This window comes from Sphaerodactylus townsendi, linkage group LG03 (assembly GCF_021028975.2).
Source record: "Sphaerodactylus townsendi isolate TG3544 linkage group LG03, MPM_Stown_v2.3, whole genome shotgun sequence".
NCBI lineage: Eukaryota > Metazoa > Chordata > Lepidosauria > Squamata > Sphaerodactylidae > Sphaerodactylus > Sphaerodactylus townsendi.
The window spans coordinates 46,236,103-46,252,880 of record NC_059427.1 but is presented as its reverse complement, the minus strand read 5'-3'; the positions used below and the strand labels follow the sequence as shown (position 1 = coordinate 46,252,880).

At 41.5% G+C, this 16,778-nt stretch overlaps 1 protein-coding gene across 1 annotated transcript in view; it reads left to right on the top strand.

Annotated features, from left to right (window-relative positions):
* PLXND1 (plexin D1) overlaps positions 1-16,778 on the top strand; it is a 180,718-nt gene that overhangs the window by 53,126 nt on the left and 110,814 nt on the right. The window contains 4 exon segments of the mRNA XM_048490141.1: positions 704-833; positions 5,947-6,130; positions 7,422-7,530; positions 12,069-12,171. Of these exon segments, the coding sequence (XP_048346098.1) occupies positions 704-833; positions 5,947-6,130; positions 7,422-7,530; positions 12,069-12,171 (526 nt within the window).

The window sequence follows — 16,778 nt, the reverse complement described above, 5'->3', positions numbered from 1 at the left end:
CAGTGCCACTGAATTATTCCATAAATATTTTAAAAGTTCAACATCTTTTACTTAGGTAAGATACAAGTAGGGGATTTGCTAGGCAAGGGAAATCCTCACCTCAGGCCCCTTCTTCCTCTCCTTTTGTAGTGGCTTCATGCCACCCCCATCCCCTTGTCTATTCACCAGTTTTCCATTTCATATACCCCCTCAGCCACCCACCCCCAGTTGCCTGAGACAGAGTGTAGCATAACAGCATAAGACTATGGAGCAAGTCTTCATGGGGATAATGGCCACAACACAGCAAAGAATGTCCAAGCAGAGCAATGAATTTATTTTACTTGAACAAGGTATTTATTTTAAGACAAATTCAGACAAACAGAAACAGAATGAAATGAAAGAAGACTGTATAGTAATTAATACACTGTCTGTGCTGAAGTTGTTAAGCTGGAAGAAAGCTTAATTTGTGGTTTCCATGGGTTTAATACTCAATTTTTCTAAATCAGAAGAGTATACGAGAAGTACATAAGGAGATCATCAGATGAGTACTGGTCAAATTTTTCTTGTGCACTTTGTTATTGAAGGTGGCATCATGATATCATGGAGTATTGTACTGATTACATAAAATGAGCATTGGGAAAGTAACAAGGATGCCTACAATTCTTCAATGAAATGATTACTAATGAGAAGGTCACATGTGATAAATCTTTGTGATTGTTTTTAGGTGTTCTGTGCAGCATGAATGTGCTAACTTTGTTGAACCCAATTTCTGGATAAGTGCGAGTGAAGGAGTGCGCCAGTGCCCTTCGATGACCATAATACCCTCAGAAATAAACATTGATGAGGAGAACCAGGTATGTTAAATGAGAACAGCACTGTATGCATAAGTAGAAGCCATAGATCTTATTCAGTATGAGTGTAATGCTAGATAATTAGGGGCCATTGTCATATTGCTATGTTAACTACCTCTGGGAGCTGAAATAAAATTGGCCTTTTTAAGCTCTGGTATTTTGCAGTATAGAGGTTTTCAGACTTTTTTTTCCTCAGTAAGGCAGCAAATCCATTCAAAAATATTTAATTAGGCACCAAGTAAGAGCTTTGGGGGTGTTTCTCTCTCTTTATGAGAGATCATGCTTTGAAAGTCATCCCGTTTTATAGATGAATGCGAAGGAGCTGCTTAACGTACCATAAAGAGCCATGCTTGAAGATTAGTTTTACAAAGAATATAAGAACAAGGCCAAGCCTAAATATTAGGTGGGCTTAAAACTTGACCACAAAATGCTAACTGGCTTGCGCTATGACTATGTAAGAATACTGTTTCAAAATTCAGCAACAGATTAAAGTGTCATTGTTTTTGAGTACTCAGAATGGTCTTTAATTTTGCAGTATAATTTTTCAAGGTTTGATTTTAGTGAAAAAAATTATATGTTTCAGAGTTTTTAAAAATATCATGCAGTGTTGAGAATGGGTCAATTGAACTTCATTTGCATGCTGTTCTGTTAACACAAGTAGTAAAGGGCAGTTAAAAAAGAAAGCAGACCTAAAGTCAGGGAGAGAAGCTTAAGTCACTTCCTCAAGAATCACTTCTGATCTCAGACCTTATTAGGTGCCACAAGGTCACTATTGTGATGCCTTTCATTGGTCCAAATTCTGTGCATGCTCTGAAGTCTTGCCAGGCTCTTTCTCTTTTGGCTGACTTTTAGGGGAGTTACTCTGAGCAAAGTTTGGGTGGGCCACAGATCATCACTATTTGCCAGAATTTTATGAGAGTTTTGTTTGTCTTCTAGAATCAAACTCATCTCATGAGATAGAGGATTAGTTTAATGCGAGAGCCAGTTAAGAACATGGCCTTTATTCTTAGAAACCCTGTCCCTTGGGCTCCTGAAGCATGTAAATCGGTAACATAAAAAAACCCAATGAAAATGTATATTTTGAAGCTTGTTTTATAGGACTGGAGAGTTACTTTTTCTTTAACAAAGCAGACTTGGCCCTTCAGGAACATTACCTGAATTGAAATGTGTCAGATGATCATTTGTTATCTTCCAGGATGAAGTGCTTTCTCTATTAAAAGAGAATCCTCTTCTATCAGCAGTGCAAGAGTGCTGATGTGAACTCAATTCTGTGACCATTTCTGTATCCCCAGAACAATATTACGGTATTTTTGTGTCCTTCTGTTCAACTTCTATTAGCCATTGTTTGACAGATGCAGTATCAGGGAAGGCTGCCTGTATGGTGTGCTGATTAGGGTATCAGTGTAAGTCAGAGCTAGGAAATCTTCCGCACACACACGGAAACACACCTCCACCAGCATGAATTATTCTGCTGCCCACGCTGTATTTTGAAACAATAATTTTCATGGCTAAAATCTCAGCATTCAAAAAGCATTTGGGAAGTGTTTCATAAACAATTTGTTCTTTGTTGATAAACGTAATTGTCTGTGAAAAAAAAATACTTGGATGGGAGACTGCCCAAGAAGACTTGGGTTACTATGCAGAAGAACATAAGAACATAAGAACAAGCCAGCTGGATCAGACCAGAGTCCATCTAGTCCAGCTCTCTTTTGGCTGAAGGCAATGGCAAACCATCTTGCTCATTTCTTGCCTTAAAAAAATTGCCTACAGTAGTTTTCTGCAACTTGACTTAAGAATAAATTTATGGATTGTAAGCCTTAAACTAACTAACCAATGAAGTATATAAACATTTAAGAGAAATAAAATTTGTTTCCTATGAGAGTAGCTTCAATTAACTTCCATTTTCAAACTTTGGAAATTATAATATTCTTAAAAACATAGACAGATTGGTCTGTTCTGTATAATAATATCACAGGTCATGCTGTGACACCTTAGAGGCTTAACAGATTTGTTGAGCTATGAAACTTCTTCAGATGCATGAAAAGCACTGAGAAGGTGGCATATATGTACATTATATCCTGCTCACATGCTGTTTCATCAGAAGCTTTCTTAGTCCACTTGAAAGATTTGATAAAATAGCCTCTTGCCAGAGGTGGGATCCAGCAGGTTCTCACAGGTTCCCGAGAGTAGGTTACTAATTATTTGTGTGTGCTGAGAGGAGGTTACTAATTGGTGATTTTGCCATGTGATTTTTGCCTTAGTTACGCCCCTCCTCTCAGCAGTAGAACGCAGAACTTGAAGCAGTCTAGCAGGAGGTGCACCAGCGTGCGTGGCAGCCTGCGCCTGCATGCATTCGTTTCCCGCCCAAGGACCAGCGCAGCGGCTGCATCCTTGCCACAGCCCTGCCCAGGAATGCCTCACCCCTGGAATGCCCCGCCCAGCCCCATTGGCGCTGTGCCACAGTTTGAATCCCACCACCATGGGAACCTGTTACTAAAATTTTTGGATCCCACCACTGCCTCTTGCCCACTAAAATTTATGCTACAACCCATTTGTCATATTAGAAGCCAAAAGCATGATCATAGGCATTTATTTAATGTAAAATATCCGTATCTGTTTCCCGAAACTCAAGGTAGCAAACAAAACAGCAATGCTGCAAGGTCACATAGACTTGGATCCTATGAATGAGGTCTTTACATTCGCTGCTGAGAGAAGACGGCTGTGAATCATCATGGCCGTAGTTGCTGCCTGGGAAGGGCAAGAGGGAGTCCCTGGCTTCTGCCCTGGTGAGGGCTGATGGGGGGCCTCCCAGCCATGCCCCTTGAGGGCAGGTGTTGCGGTGCCAGCACCACAACGTTATCTAGGTGAGGTCAGCCAGGGCCTATAAAAGGCTGGTCCAGTCTTTGTGCCGGCCATGTGCTCTGGCCGGCCAGCTACTTCTTCAGATGCATGAAGAAGTACCCACCCACCTCTCCCTTCGTGCTTTGGTATTGTGTTAATGCATGCTTCTTTATCATAGCCATTTGGCTGTTTTGTGCATGGGAATTAATCTGAGGGTATGGAATGCTACAGCAAGAGGCCGACCGTTCAGCTGAGCTTCACAACAGCACAGGGCGAAGCTCCAGTAAAAGGCCAACTGCCCGCTGGAGTTTTGCAGCAGTGGCAAGGGCATCCGTTCAGCCACCAGGGCGGCAGGAAAAGAAGGGGTTGCCCAGCATTCCAAATCAGATCGAAATCCCATGCTGCACCTCATGCTTCTTACTGCACAATAAACGGTTGGCTATGACCAAATAATTTACCCCATACAGGAGTGTGTGGTGTGGTTATTGGGTCAAGGAGGTCCGAGCAGGGTCCCCCATCCTTGGGCAGCAACATCTTTTTTCTTCTACTAAAACTTCCTTTTGTGCAAAGATGCATTGTGAAAGTCAATGACCTAGGACAAACAGAGCAAAGTTACAGCAAAAGATGAGGTGCTCTCCATTGCAGAGATTGCTAGCCTGCATGGAATTCATTCATAGAATCCAAGCCATTATTATTTTTTATGAGTGGTTAAGTAGGTCTTGACACAGAGCTCATGTGGATGGTACACTTGGAAGGAAACTCCCATTTATTTTAAAAGTGGTTACCATACATAGAGCCTGAACTATTTTTGGATTTTGTGTGCCAAGCAAGTTCTGTGGCTCGTGTGCAGAAAATTCTGATGCACTGTTTGTGTCTGGAAGCTCTGATGTGATATGCTTCTGGCAGCCCACCTATCAGAGAAGGTTGCCTTATTTGTATATACAACACTTTCTGACCAGTATTCAAAGAAAGGCTGTTAATTCTAAGGACAAGGCTTAGAAAGTTGTAGCGGCTGTTTTCACACTTTGAAATAGCACAGTAGCTTCTTCACACTGAGGAAAAAGCCAATTTTCTAATATTTGTTAAATTGTATTAAACTGTTCTGGGAAATTTCTGCAAAAAGGAACCTGACTGGGTGGGGGGTGGGAGGAGGCTTATTTGCTATTCAGTATTCTAGATCCTTCTATAGCGGTAGCTGTGATACCGCTAACCTTTTCTTACTGAGCTTGCAAGCCAACTGAGAGTTCAGGCACCTTTCAGCTGTCAGTAAACTTTCATCTTGGACACTTAATTGAAGCAGTTGCAGAAGAATTAAATTGATGGCTTTTCAATAGAAGTTTAAGTGTTGAGATTGGTCTTCTTATCTTGCTATATCAGATTCAACTGAATATGTATATGCTGATTAGCTTATTTGTACTTCCACTAATTATGTCACACTTAGTTATGAACCAATCAGTTATCTAGGTAACAATGTAGCCATATGAGAGAACAGATTTAGAGAAAGATATGATCGATATTTTTCTATAAATATGCACTCCTGTGCTAAACAAGTCACGTTTCTCTGGATGGAAGTCTTAGCAGATGACTAGGTGAGATTTCTTGGTGGGTAAGTTGGCCTTCTGGTAATCCCTAAAAGCAGTGAGACACCAAGCTGAAACCTCATTTACTTTTAAAACTGTTACTAGCTATAATATAATTAAGAAATGCTAGGAACGTTTATAAATTTTAGCATTTTAGCAGTAACCTTTTCATGTATATGTTTTTTTTGTCTTGCTCAATAAAAATATTTTCTTTTCTCAATAAAAGATAAAAGTTTCTACAAGTGTATTGTTTGGTTTGCTGCTTAATAGTTCAAAGAACCAAACTCACCCCTTACTATTTTGTGCTATCAGAATTAAAGGTTCTTAACCTCCCTTTAATAGATAAATCCTGGGGAACTCTGCTACTAAACAGCTTTGCACAAGCAAAGCCTTTAAAAATGTTTAGTGTAAGTTCTCTAATTGGAAAAGGGAGTAGATTTGTTGTATTTCTTTGTGTTCCTATATGTATAATTTATGTGGTTTCTTTCAGACTGGCCTTCCAGTCTCAGAACCTGTCTTAAAAGAATGACTTCAAGATTTCCTGTATAGAAACTGAAGCAGTTTATTCGGTTTTTTTACATACAGTCATCCTGACAAGAATGATACCGAATGAAAAACTACTGTGTATTATCAGCCAACTTTCCACTCAGTATCATTTAAAAGTCATTTATTATTTCATTTTGGTCCCCTCTTAGGCCATGATAATCCAGATACATGGGAATATTCCAAATCTGAATGGAATGAAGATGTCTTGTGATTACGGGAATGATGTCACCACTGTAGCCACTGCTGCTAAAGTTCCTGCAGATTCTTTGAACCAATTTGTTTATTGCAATTTTCTTCCCAGAGAGAAGTATCCAGCATTCCCATCAAATCAAGGTATGTGTCAAAACTGCAAAACTGACATTGGGGATGTCAGCTTTTCCCCAAAAGTTATTCTTGTTCAATAAAATTGAGTTTATTGAGTGTATGCAGTGGCAAACATGGTGTAGGAGTTAGAGTGTCAAGCTTAGGTGCAAATCCCTACTTTCCCATGTAGTGGTCTCCAGCCAGCCATTCTTTTAGCCTAATCTATAGGGTGGATGGGAAAAAGAGGGATACCTGTTACTGCTGGGCCTACTGCAGCAGGTTCGTTGTTGTCCTTCCTCATCTGCCGTTCAAGGTTGCACTCCAATCCACCGGGCGCAGTCCACCCAATCCAGTTCCCAATTGCTCACTGCTGCAAGTCTGCTGCTGCCATCTTGCACAGTTCAGGCCTCCTTCCATTGCCTAGAGGCACGAAGCTAAAAAGCCATTTTCCTGCTGCTCCACATGGCCTGATAATCAGCTGCCAGGTGACGCAATAGAGAGAGATGAGAGAAGCTGTCAGCGCTTGGACGAGAAGAGGAGTGGGATGGCCCCACCTCCTCCAGGCACATCACGCCCTCGCACTGGCAGCTGGGCAGTCCAGCCCCACATTGGGCTGGTGCCAGCACTGAACCTGCCCCTCACCCTGTGCCCCCCCCCCCTACCCAGGCAGCAACATCAGCCAAGGTAAATCTCAGCCGCTCTTTCTTGGTTGTGATGCTGAATTTTTGGAATTCCTTTCTCTAGTGTGGTTTTCTGCCAGCAAGTGAAATCTTTTCAGTTTTCTTTGGTGTGCCTAGACTAGACTAGACTAGACTAGACTAGACTAGAATAGAATAGAATAGAATAGAATAGAATAGAATAGAATAGAATAGAATAGAATAGAGTTGGTACAGACCACAAGGGCCATCAGGTCCAACCCCTTACCACGCAGGAGTACTATTCTTAGCACTGTCCCATATATACACATTACTTCAATAGTTGAAATGCTTTAATGTTTGCCACCATAAGGACCATGATTTGGGTGAGAAAGTGGGAAAGAAATGTTTTCAATAAATAAGTAATAAATACTATTTATTTGTTGTAACTCAATCGCCTAGTTTGGATAAAAAATTAAAACCATTGTTTTAAATGAGTGGATTCCAGTTCATTTCCTGAGGGAGAACGGAAGAACTCCGCGGAGTGTCATCCACTGGAGAGAAAAAAAATAAGCAGTTTTGATACATTTTTTCTTCAGGCATTTATGTCATCTTGAAAGCATGAGCAAAGAACAATATGAAAGCAACTCTCTTGTGATTCAGTATCCTTGGCTTTCTTTTTCTAGACCACGTGATTGTTCAAACTGCTGTGAGGGTCAATGGCAAAAGCATTGTATGGGCCAATTTCACCATCTATGACTGCAAAAGAACGGGAAACGTCTACCCAAAGACGGCGTAAGTGATCCCATGAGCTGTAAACTGCAGCAAAGAGGAGATGGGAGATTGCTAACAAATAGTAGACTATTTGACTAAAACTTGCATTAGAATCTGGCTGGGAAATCACATTTTTTTCCCTGCTTTAGTATCCGTAGGGGGAAGCGATTACCTAATTGGCATTCTTAAAAAGTGTGCATTCAACAACCAGGAGCCTTTATTGTAGTGGGTTAACTAAGCAAGAACCACTTTGTTGTCAACCAGATATTTTAGGCCCTGGGCAGGATTTGGCAGGGAAGCCAGTGTATCTTGCCAGGGATTTGCAGAGGAAGGGTCTTAGTGCTTTTCAGACCATCTGGACATTTTGATGGTTTTTGGCATTTTTTTCCTCAAGTTTTTAAAAAAACATGAAAAAAATTTTTAGTCTGAAAGCATTTGAGTTAACCCTCAGAACTCTGTAATTATCAGAAGAAAAACAATCCCTCTGTAAAAACAGATCAGTCTTTTACACAGCAGAAGACAATGGCTGGGATCCACAATGCACAAGCAGAAACATGAAAGGCCCATTCCATTTGCGTAAGTTCTTGTGACAGCCAGAGTGGCATAGTGCTTAAAAGTAGCAGACTCTAATCTAGAGAACTGGGTTTGATTCTCTACTCCTCCACACAAGTGGCAGACTTTAATCTGGTGAACCCACTCCATTACATGAAGCCTCCTTTACATGAAGACTGCTGGGTGACCTAGTCACAGTTCTCTCAGAACTCTCTCAGCCCCACCTACCTCACAAGGTATCTGTTGTGAGGAAAGGAAGGGAAGGAGTTTGTAAGCCGCTTTGAGATTCATTAGCACAAGATGCTACCATAGTCTTTTAAAAACATTTTCACTTCCACAAGAGCTCTAGTTCAAGTGGAAATTTTGGGCTGCTCCATATTTGGGGTTTCTGTAAATTTACTGAACCTGAAAGCCACACGTTTCTAATACAGATTTGGGGAAATAAATAAAATGTTCTTATCATGCAAGGCCTCCGTACCCCCAACATCCCACTGTCATTACTGTGAGAAGTTATTACACCTGTTTGCATAAACATCATGTTACCATTCTCAGTTAGTCACTGAAGAAGGGTGAAGTCTGAGATGCATTGAAATAATCTGAATTTAGTGCAGCTTCTAGAGCTATGGAAGGGTAGATTCTGTTTGAAAACTGCATACTTTTGAAGTCTTTCCACCCACTAATGAATCGATGTTTCTCTGATCATGGGAAGGGCAAAGCATATTGCAGGAAGTGACTGTGGAAAGAATCACTAAAGGCAATTTTGGAGGTACCTAGATGGGATGATACCAAATTGAAGAAGGCATAAAGGGACAATAACTGTGTAGAATTAATTGGGTAGGAAATGGATCCAGCTTGTTACCAGAGCAACTACTTAGCATGCTAATAGCATAATTTTCTGCAAGTACATGGTGAGGAATGTTTTGTGGCTACAAGAATGTCATTTGGTCCAGAAGTGGCCTTGTTAGCAACTTTTCAGAGATGTTACTTAAGGCATACATTTGGTTCATATACTTTGCCTCCAATAAGCCTCCTTTTTTTAAAAAAAATTGTAGGTGAGGTTTTTCAGGTTTCTAGTGAGTAAATTGATCCTAGAAACATTGTTATCCAAAATGACCACATTATTTCTTTAACAATGGCTTTGTAGGAAGTAGAAGGACTCATTTGGTATCATTACAAAAGTAGTCTCATTAGAAAAGAACAAGCAGATACTGATAAATGGGGCAACTGATTTACTAACAAAACTTGGTTGCTCTTTTTCAGTCTGCATGTGTTCAAACTCCAGGCACTGAGGTTCAAAGTTTCATTCACAGGCACAGTCAGATACATTTTACATTGTATCACATTCCATATATTTTCTGAGTTGCACAAGAGTAAACATATATCCCTCTGGATTTAATAACCTCAGAGAGCTAGTTCTGCTCTGTGAAACTCGGTATAGATCAGAGGAGTTTGCTAATGCATCATTATAGCTCAGATGCTAACTTCCCAGTTATGGTAAGTAAAAACCACACTACTAAAAGCCATTTAAAAGCCATGGTAGCTAGCTAATACCATGTGTCTGAAAGGAAGCACTCACGTGCTATTACAAAATGGATAGTAGTTTGCAGCCCATGTTACCAGGAGCTTCAACAACCCAACTGTTAACATTAGAACCCAGCCCCCACCATCTGTTTATCAATTAACAGGGTGGATGATTTAAATCTTGATTTAAAACATTAGTCAATAAGCCTTGAGTTAAGTCGTGGTTTTCTAGGTAAAGACTCATTATTGCTGTATGATCTTAATATTTACAACCTGATGAAGGTTTCATTTTTATGATAATAACTTTTTTGATTAGTTTTACAGTTGCATCAAAAAATGCTGATTTGGTTATACTATTAGAAATACATTGGCGGCCTGGGGACGGCAAAAATGCAGTCCCCAGGCCGCCATTCGCACAGGGGGTGCAGCTGCTTCGCAGCCGCGCCGCCCTCGCGCCGCCTGCCCATCCCCACGCCGGCGTTTCCCCAGTGCGCTCGGAAGCGCACTTGTTGGGGAAGCGCCGGCTGGAAGCCGCTGCCGTGCGAACGGCACGGCTTCCCGGCGCTTCCCCCCCCCCCTTTCTCCCTGTACTTACCTTGTCCCCGGGCCTCCGCCACATCGCCGAGACCTGGGGACATGACCCCCTGCCCTGCACCTCTGGAGCAGGCGCGCAGGGCCAGGGGGGCGTGTCCCCAGGCCTTGGCGACGCGCCAGAGGCCCGGGGATACGGCGGAGGCCCGGGGATACGCGCCGGAGGCGCGGGGATACGCTCCGCGGCGCCGGCTGCCTGGCTCTTTTTAGGACCGTCCATGCGGACAGTCCCAGCGTCGTCGGGTCGGCGTACTTGACGCCGACCCGGCCGCTTCCGCATTCGTGCAGAAACGGCCATAGATAATTAGGAAATCATTGTGAAGCAAACTATCTTCAGTTTCATTTGGGCTACCGGGTCTTGCATTTCTTTGTTGTAGTGTTTGCATTTTACATACATGCTTGCCTTATTCTTAGGTAGAGGACTTCTACTTGTGAATTGGGTCTTTTTTATGGCCTGCTACCATTGTAGGTTTTTTTCCTCCAGGGAGAGAATAATGTGATAAACCTTAGGCAAATCACAAATAGATCCCAAGACTTGTGGAGTATTCTGCTCAAACAGTTTCACTTTTATTTTTATTGTTTGCCCATCCCTCCTCACACTTAGTTCCTTGTGCAGATCTATTTCACTCCACTTAATTTGCTATTCATTGAATTTCTTGAAACTTTAGCACTTAATGTGCATATATTTGCAAAGGAACAATGAGGTTAATGTCATTTTCTCAACTCTGTATATTTATTTTATAACATTTTTACTGTGAAGAAGAGGCATGTTATCTCTGCAGACACAAATTCACAGTTTTGAAAACTGCAAAACTAAGTATGTTTGATAGTATTTTCTAGATGGAAAAAATGCTCATAATAATTTTACAGAAACATATGGAAGAGCATGATGTTGTGACTGGATTAATAAAATTCATTTTTGCTGCTTGCTCCTCCCTCCTCACATTTAGCTCCTTGTGCAGATCTATTCCAGTCCAAATAATCATCGATTCATTGAACTTCTTAAAGTGCAGCACTTAAGAGGTAGGAGGTTGATTCTGTGTGGATAGATTTGCAAAGGAACAATGGGATTAAAGTCTTTTTCTCAACTCTATATGCTTATTTTATAACATTTATACTGTGAGAAAGTGGCATGTTATTTCTGCAGACACAAATTTACAGTTTTGAGAACTGGAAAATCAAGCATGTGTGATAATATCTTTTAGATGGAAAAACTGCCCAAAATAATCTTACAGAAACCTCTGTAATTGCATGTCACTGTGAATGGATTAATGGAATTTATTTACCAAAAAAATAAACATTGCATGAATATGCAGTCTTATGCTACATAATTAAAAGCTAATTCTTATTTCATGATGAATAACCTTTGGATTATAATGTATCTTAAATAGAAAACTATTTAAACTATCTTTAGATAGATTTTTCTTCAAAAAGCATTTTATTAAAAAAATTCCAATTGAAATTAAAAAAAACAGGTTTTTAATTTTTTAAAAAATCATTGATTTTTGTCTGCCCTGTCTGTTAATAAACTATATGGAGGGAGAGGGTGTTGATAAGCGTGTCCCATTTCTACTCAATGTTGGTTTTATTCATTGCCTTTAATAGTGAAATTAGCCCGAGAAAGAGCTAGTCCCTGCAAGTCATTCCTGAAAAAAAGGTTAATGGAAGTAGCTCAAAAACAGATGTGGCATAACAGCATGAATAGCTGTCTGGTCAGTGAATTAAAGTAAAATGACATAGGCGAAGCTCCTAGGTCTCCTCTCCACACACACAAAAATGTAGTCTAAAGTTTTCCTTGGATTGGCTTGTCATGTGGGCAGACTTCTTCTGGCTGCTTAAATCAAGAGAATCATATGTACACTATGCTGACAGCATGCCTCTTTTGTATGTTTTAGGTGTATCAGCTGCCTCTCGGCTAGATGGAAGTGTTACTGGTGCACTCAAAGATATACCTGCGTTTCCAATGTCTCTGAGTGTGAAGGATCAATACAGATGAATGTAAGGCAACGCTCACTGCTAGCTGTTGATTAAGTTTCCTTAAAGCAAGACACCTCTCTTTTTTTACAGGTTCTTATCTCCCTGTGGGTACATGATTATCAGTTTGAAAATGCAAAGTGTTACTTATACAAATTAAATGGTTTATTAGAAGCCCTTATTAATACTCAGTTCACTGCAAAAACAAATTGCAAAGAGCAAACTGAATCAGATGCATATACAGGAAAACATGGATACAGAACCATCAGAAAGATGTAGATGGCTACAGAATATAATGTGGCATGAGCCACATGTGCCATAGGCAGGAGCAGGTGTTTGTCAGGTTACCATTTATTGCTCTTCATGCTTGGTCAACAATCAGCAGTACATTTTGGGAACTTCCATTTTGGGAACTTCCATTTTGGGAGTTTCAGGCTGGAGCTCAAGTAAAAATACTCCTTAATAACACGATTATGCATGTAAACAGTTTGGGGGGTGGCGCTCTTCCCCGCAGCTTGGTGTAGTGGTTAAGAGCAGGTGGATTCTAATCTGAAGAACCAGATTTGATTCCGCACTTTTCCACCTGAGTGGCAGAGGCTTATCTGGTGAACCAGATGTGTTTCCGTGCTCCTACATTCCTGTTGGATGACCTTGGGCTAGTCACAGTTCTCTCAAAACTCTCTCAGCTCCACCTACCTCATAAGGTGTCTATTGTGAGGAGAGGAAGGGAAAGGAGCTTATAAGCCACCTTGGTCGTTTCCACACGGCCACGGTAGGGGTCGGGTCGGCGTAGATGACGCCGACCCAACCCCTCTGGGACCGTTCGCCTGAATGGTCCCAGAACCTCCCGGGATGACGGCGCAGAGCTGCACCGTCATCAGGTCTACCTACCTGCCGTGCGGCCCTCCGGCACGTCGCTGAGGCCAGGGGACACGCCCCCTGCCCTGCGCGACCGCTCCAGAGTCGCAGGGCAGAGGGGGCGTGTCCCCAGGCCTCAGCGATGCACCGCAGGGCAGGTAGGTCGCCTGGACATGGGGGGAGGGAAGGCGCCTTGGAGCCGCTGCCATTCGCATGGCAGCGGCTCCAAGCCGGCGTTTTCCATAAACCTTGCTTGGGAAGCGAGGTTGGAAAACGGCGGCTTCGCACCACTTGGGCAGTGCGGCTGCGAAGCAGTTGCCCCCTGTGCGAACGGCTCCCTGGGGATGGCGTTTTTGCCGTCCCCAGGGCGCCATATTCCGCCCATGCGGAAAGGGCCCTTGAATCTCCTTACAGGAGAGAAAGGTGGGATATAAATCCAAACTCCTCCTCCTCCTCTTCTGCTTCTTCTTGTTCTGATGATGATGATGATGTGTGGGAGCCAGTCTTGTGCAATCAGCAGCTACTTATCTTTATTCAGCTGGCAAAGTTAATAATCCAGTTGAAACACCAGTTTCTGGACTCCTTTAGCTGAATGCATGGATTTCCCCAAAACTGTTGAAACAATTTCACAAAAGAACCTCAAAAATCTAAAAATCCATTCTTCTTCTCACCTCATAATATCATGTAGGGTCAAACACAATTGTGGTTTTGGGTTGGAAGGGGTCTTCTGTTGTAAAATCTATTTGGACAAACTTTGGACACCCCCTCCCTCTGGTAATAAAAATCTTCACTCAATGGTAAGAGATATCAGGGTCTGAAGTCCACTTTACTCATAGAGGCTATAACTGGACAAAAAATTACCAGAATAACACTAGCTCATGCTATGGTTTTCAGCTTAACAATACTTGGTTTGTTTCACCTTTGTTTTGTAGAAATAATGCATTGTAATATTTTCTGTTGGCTTTAGGATAACTATAGAGATGATCAGGAGAGATGTTTGTGAGAAATGTACATGTGCTAGAGTGTAGTAGTTTCAGAAGACTAGTTTTTTTAAGAGCTAGATTTGAGTCCTGCACCACTTTAGAGACCTATAAGATTTTGTGGGTATAAGCTTTTCAGAGTCAAAGCTGTCTTCATGAAATACAAGAAGAAATGGGGATCTCTGAGCCCTTATATCCGAGTCAGAAGGTGGGAAGAGGAGTTGCAAAGAACGGAGCCAGAATGCAAAGATAGAATGCAAAATGTAATTGGCTTGATTAGAGCAGGGGAGGAATGCTATGGGCAAAAATTAGCATCTGTAGTGAGAGAAGAAATCTGTGTCCCCTTTTCAGCCCTGGGGGATTAATTGTTCTAAATTTGTAAATGAACTCAAGTTCAGGCCTTTGATCAATTTTATTCCCAAAATTTTAGTGGATAGCCTGCTCTCTGTTCAGAATTCAAGCCTCCAGTAGTCTGTGCATGCATGCCTAAGGTATAGGAAATTGGGTGGACAGTATCTTCAGTCACATAGGTAGAGTGTATGCTTCTTTAACTGTTAAGAGGCAACTCAAGTCCCCTCCCCAAGGAAGAACAATGTCTCACTGTGAATGCCTCAAAGGAAGGGACAGGTATGTTCCAGCTCAGTTCTCTCCTGACTGCCACAATGCAAGTAGCTCTGTGATTTTTCTTTAGAGAATTTTTCCTGTCATCAGGTGTTCCTTTTGCTTTTAGAATTTCTACTTCTGGCCCATTCCCAGTTTTGTCCCTTTATCAAAGGGCCTTTGGGGAGGGCGGTATATAAATATAATTAATTAATTAATGTACCAAGCAAATTAATACATACCTGATATTGTACCAAGCAAATTAATACATACCTGATATTCATAAGCAAAGTCCTCTCTGTAAACCTATTGAAAAAGCAGCCCAATTTTAAAAGCGCCATGTAGGGAATTTAACAGCTTCTAATGGCTGTGACCTCTTGTTTCTGTTGTGCCAAAACAGCAAGGCAGTCTGGGAGGAACCACATCTCCAAATTTATTTACAAAATATATGTCCTCCAAGGAAAATAACAATTAAAAGCAGGACATTATAAAGCACTTAAACAGTTAATACCAAAAACAAAACTGATCTAACTTAGGTCTGGTTTTGGAGGAATCCTTGTTGACCATAAAAATGGCTGAACTGACCCTGACATCTCACCTGCCCTGTTGCTAGGTGAATTCTACCTGTGTTGTTCTCTTTAGCCAAAGATGAACGGTTTCTACATTTCCAAATCATACTTCAGCTCTCAGAACTGAAGGACAATTGGCTGACAGTCTCTCTCCGTATTGTGCTTGAAACCATCAAAGCAGCACAGGGACCCAAGTGAATAAACTGCAGCAAAAGCTCTAAGAATAACGAAGCTTACAAAACTTTACCTCAGTTGTTTAGGTTCCTGCTATTCTGCTGTGGACTGGCTTTGTGCTGATATCACAGAACACAGTGGAAAAAACCACTTCAGGCTGCTAAACTCGGCACACAACACTTGCATGCACAATGTGTGGTTTTAATGGAGACATGCAAAAAGTGCAGAAAAACCTAAAAACAAGTTTTATGGGCCTAGAATAACAAGCAACAGAACAGAGAGTTTCTGAGTCTCCGAATGTTCTTAAATCAGTCTATGAAATGTCCTCAGATTATGCACTGAGGAAGCCTGTCTGTGAACTCATATGTATTATCATGGAACTCGTTTTGGATTCTTCCTAGAATCACCACTGGATTCATTCCAGAAACCGCAATTGTCTGTTTCCTCCAGCTTATTGTGGATTCATACTCTAAGAGTTCTTTGGGGATCTACCAGTTATATTTCATCTCCACTGAGAACTTAGAGAGTTTATTTCTAGTGGACATTTCATAGACTGATTTAAGAACATTGGGAGACTGTAGAGTCAAGCAGGAACCTTGGAGGCAGGACCTTGCAACTGGAAGATTTGAGTCTGTCTATGTTCCTGAGGTTTGCTGAAGTTGCGACAATGCAGCTCTCCGTTTTGTCCTTTATTATTCTGGATCCATAAAGCTGGTTGTTAGGCTTTTCGGCACTTTTTGCATGTCTCAATTAAAATCACACATTGCGCACATAAGTGTTGTGTGCGTGGTGGTTTTTTCCACTGTGTTCTGTGTTTCTACACCACATTTCCATGTTTTCTTTGTTCCTGGTATGGGTATCAAACATATTACCAGTAGAAATGAACTGGACCATGACTAGCTTCCATGATGCTTCTAGAACCTCCCCTCAAGGTAATGCAGCCTCCTGTGTTGCATTGTCCTTACAGGGACAAAGAAAGGAGGATGTGACTCAGTGGCAGAGCATCTGCTTGGCATGCAGAAGGTCCCAGGTTCAATCCCCAGAATCTCCAGTTATTTATTTATTTATTTTATTCCATTTGTAGGCCACTTGAGGGCTTAGGGGTGATGTCCAACATACAATAAATACAATAAAATTAAACACGCTAAAACCAACAATCTACTCTGATTATAAAATAGACCTAGATGGTGGCTAAAAACTCACCTACATTAAAATACAATAGCTCCTATTACTGTATGCAGTTAAATGGGTTAGGTAGGAGGTGATATGAAAGACCTCTGCTTGAGATCTAGAGAGTTGCTGCTAGTCTGAGTAGACAGTACTAAACTTGCTGGTCTAATTTAGTTGAAGGCAATTCCATGTGACTCTAGAAATGGAAGCATGGCAGCCTCCTCCTATAACATCTGATGTCATTTATCCACTTGTCAAGCTTGCCAGTACATCGTTAGCA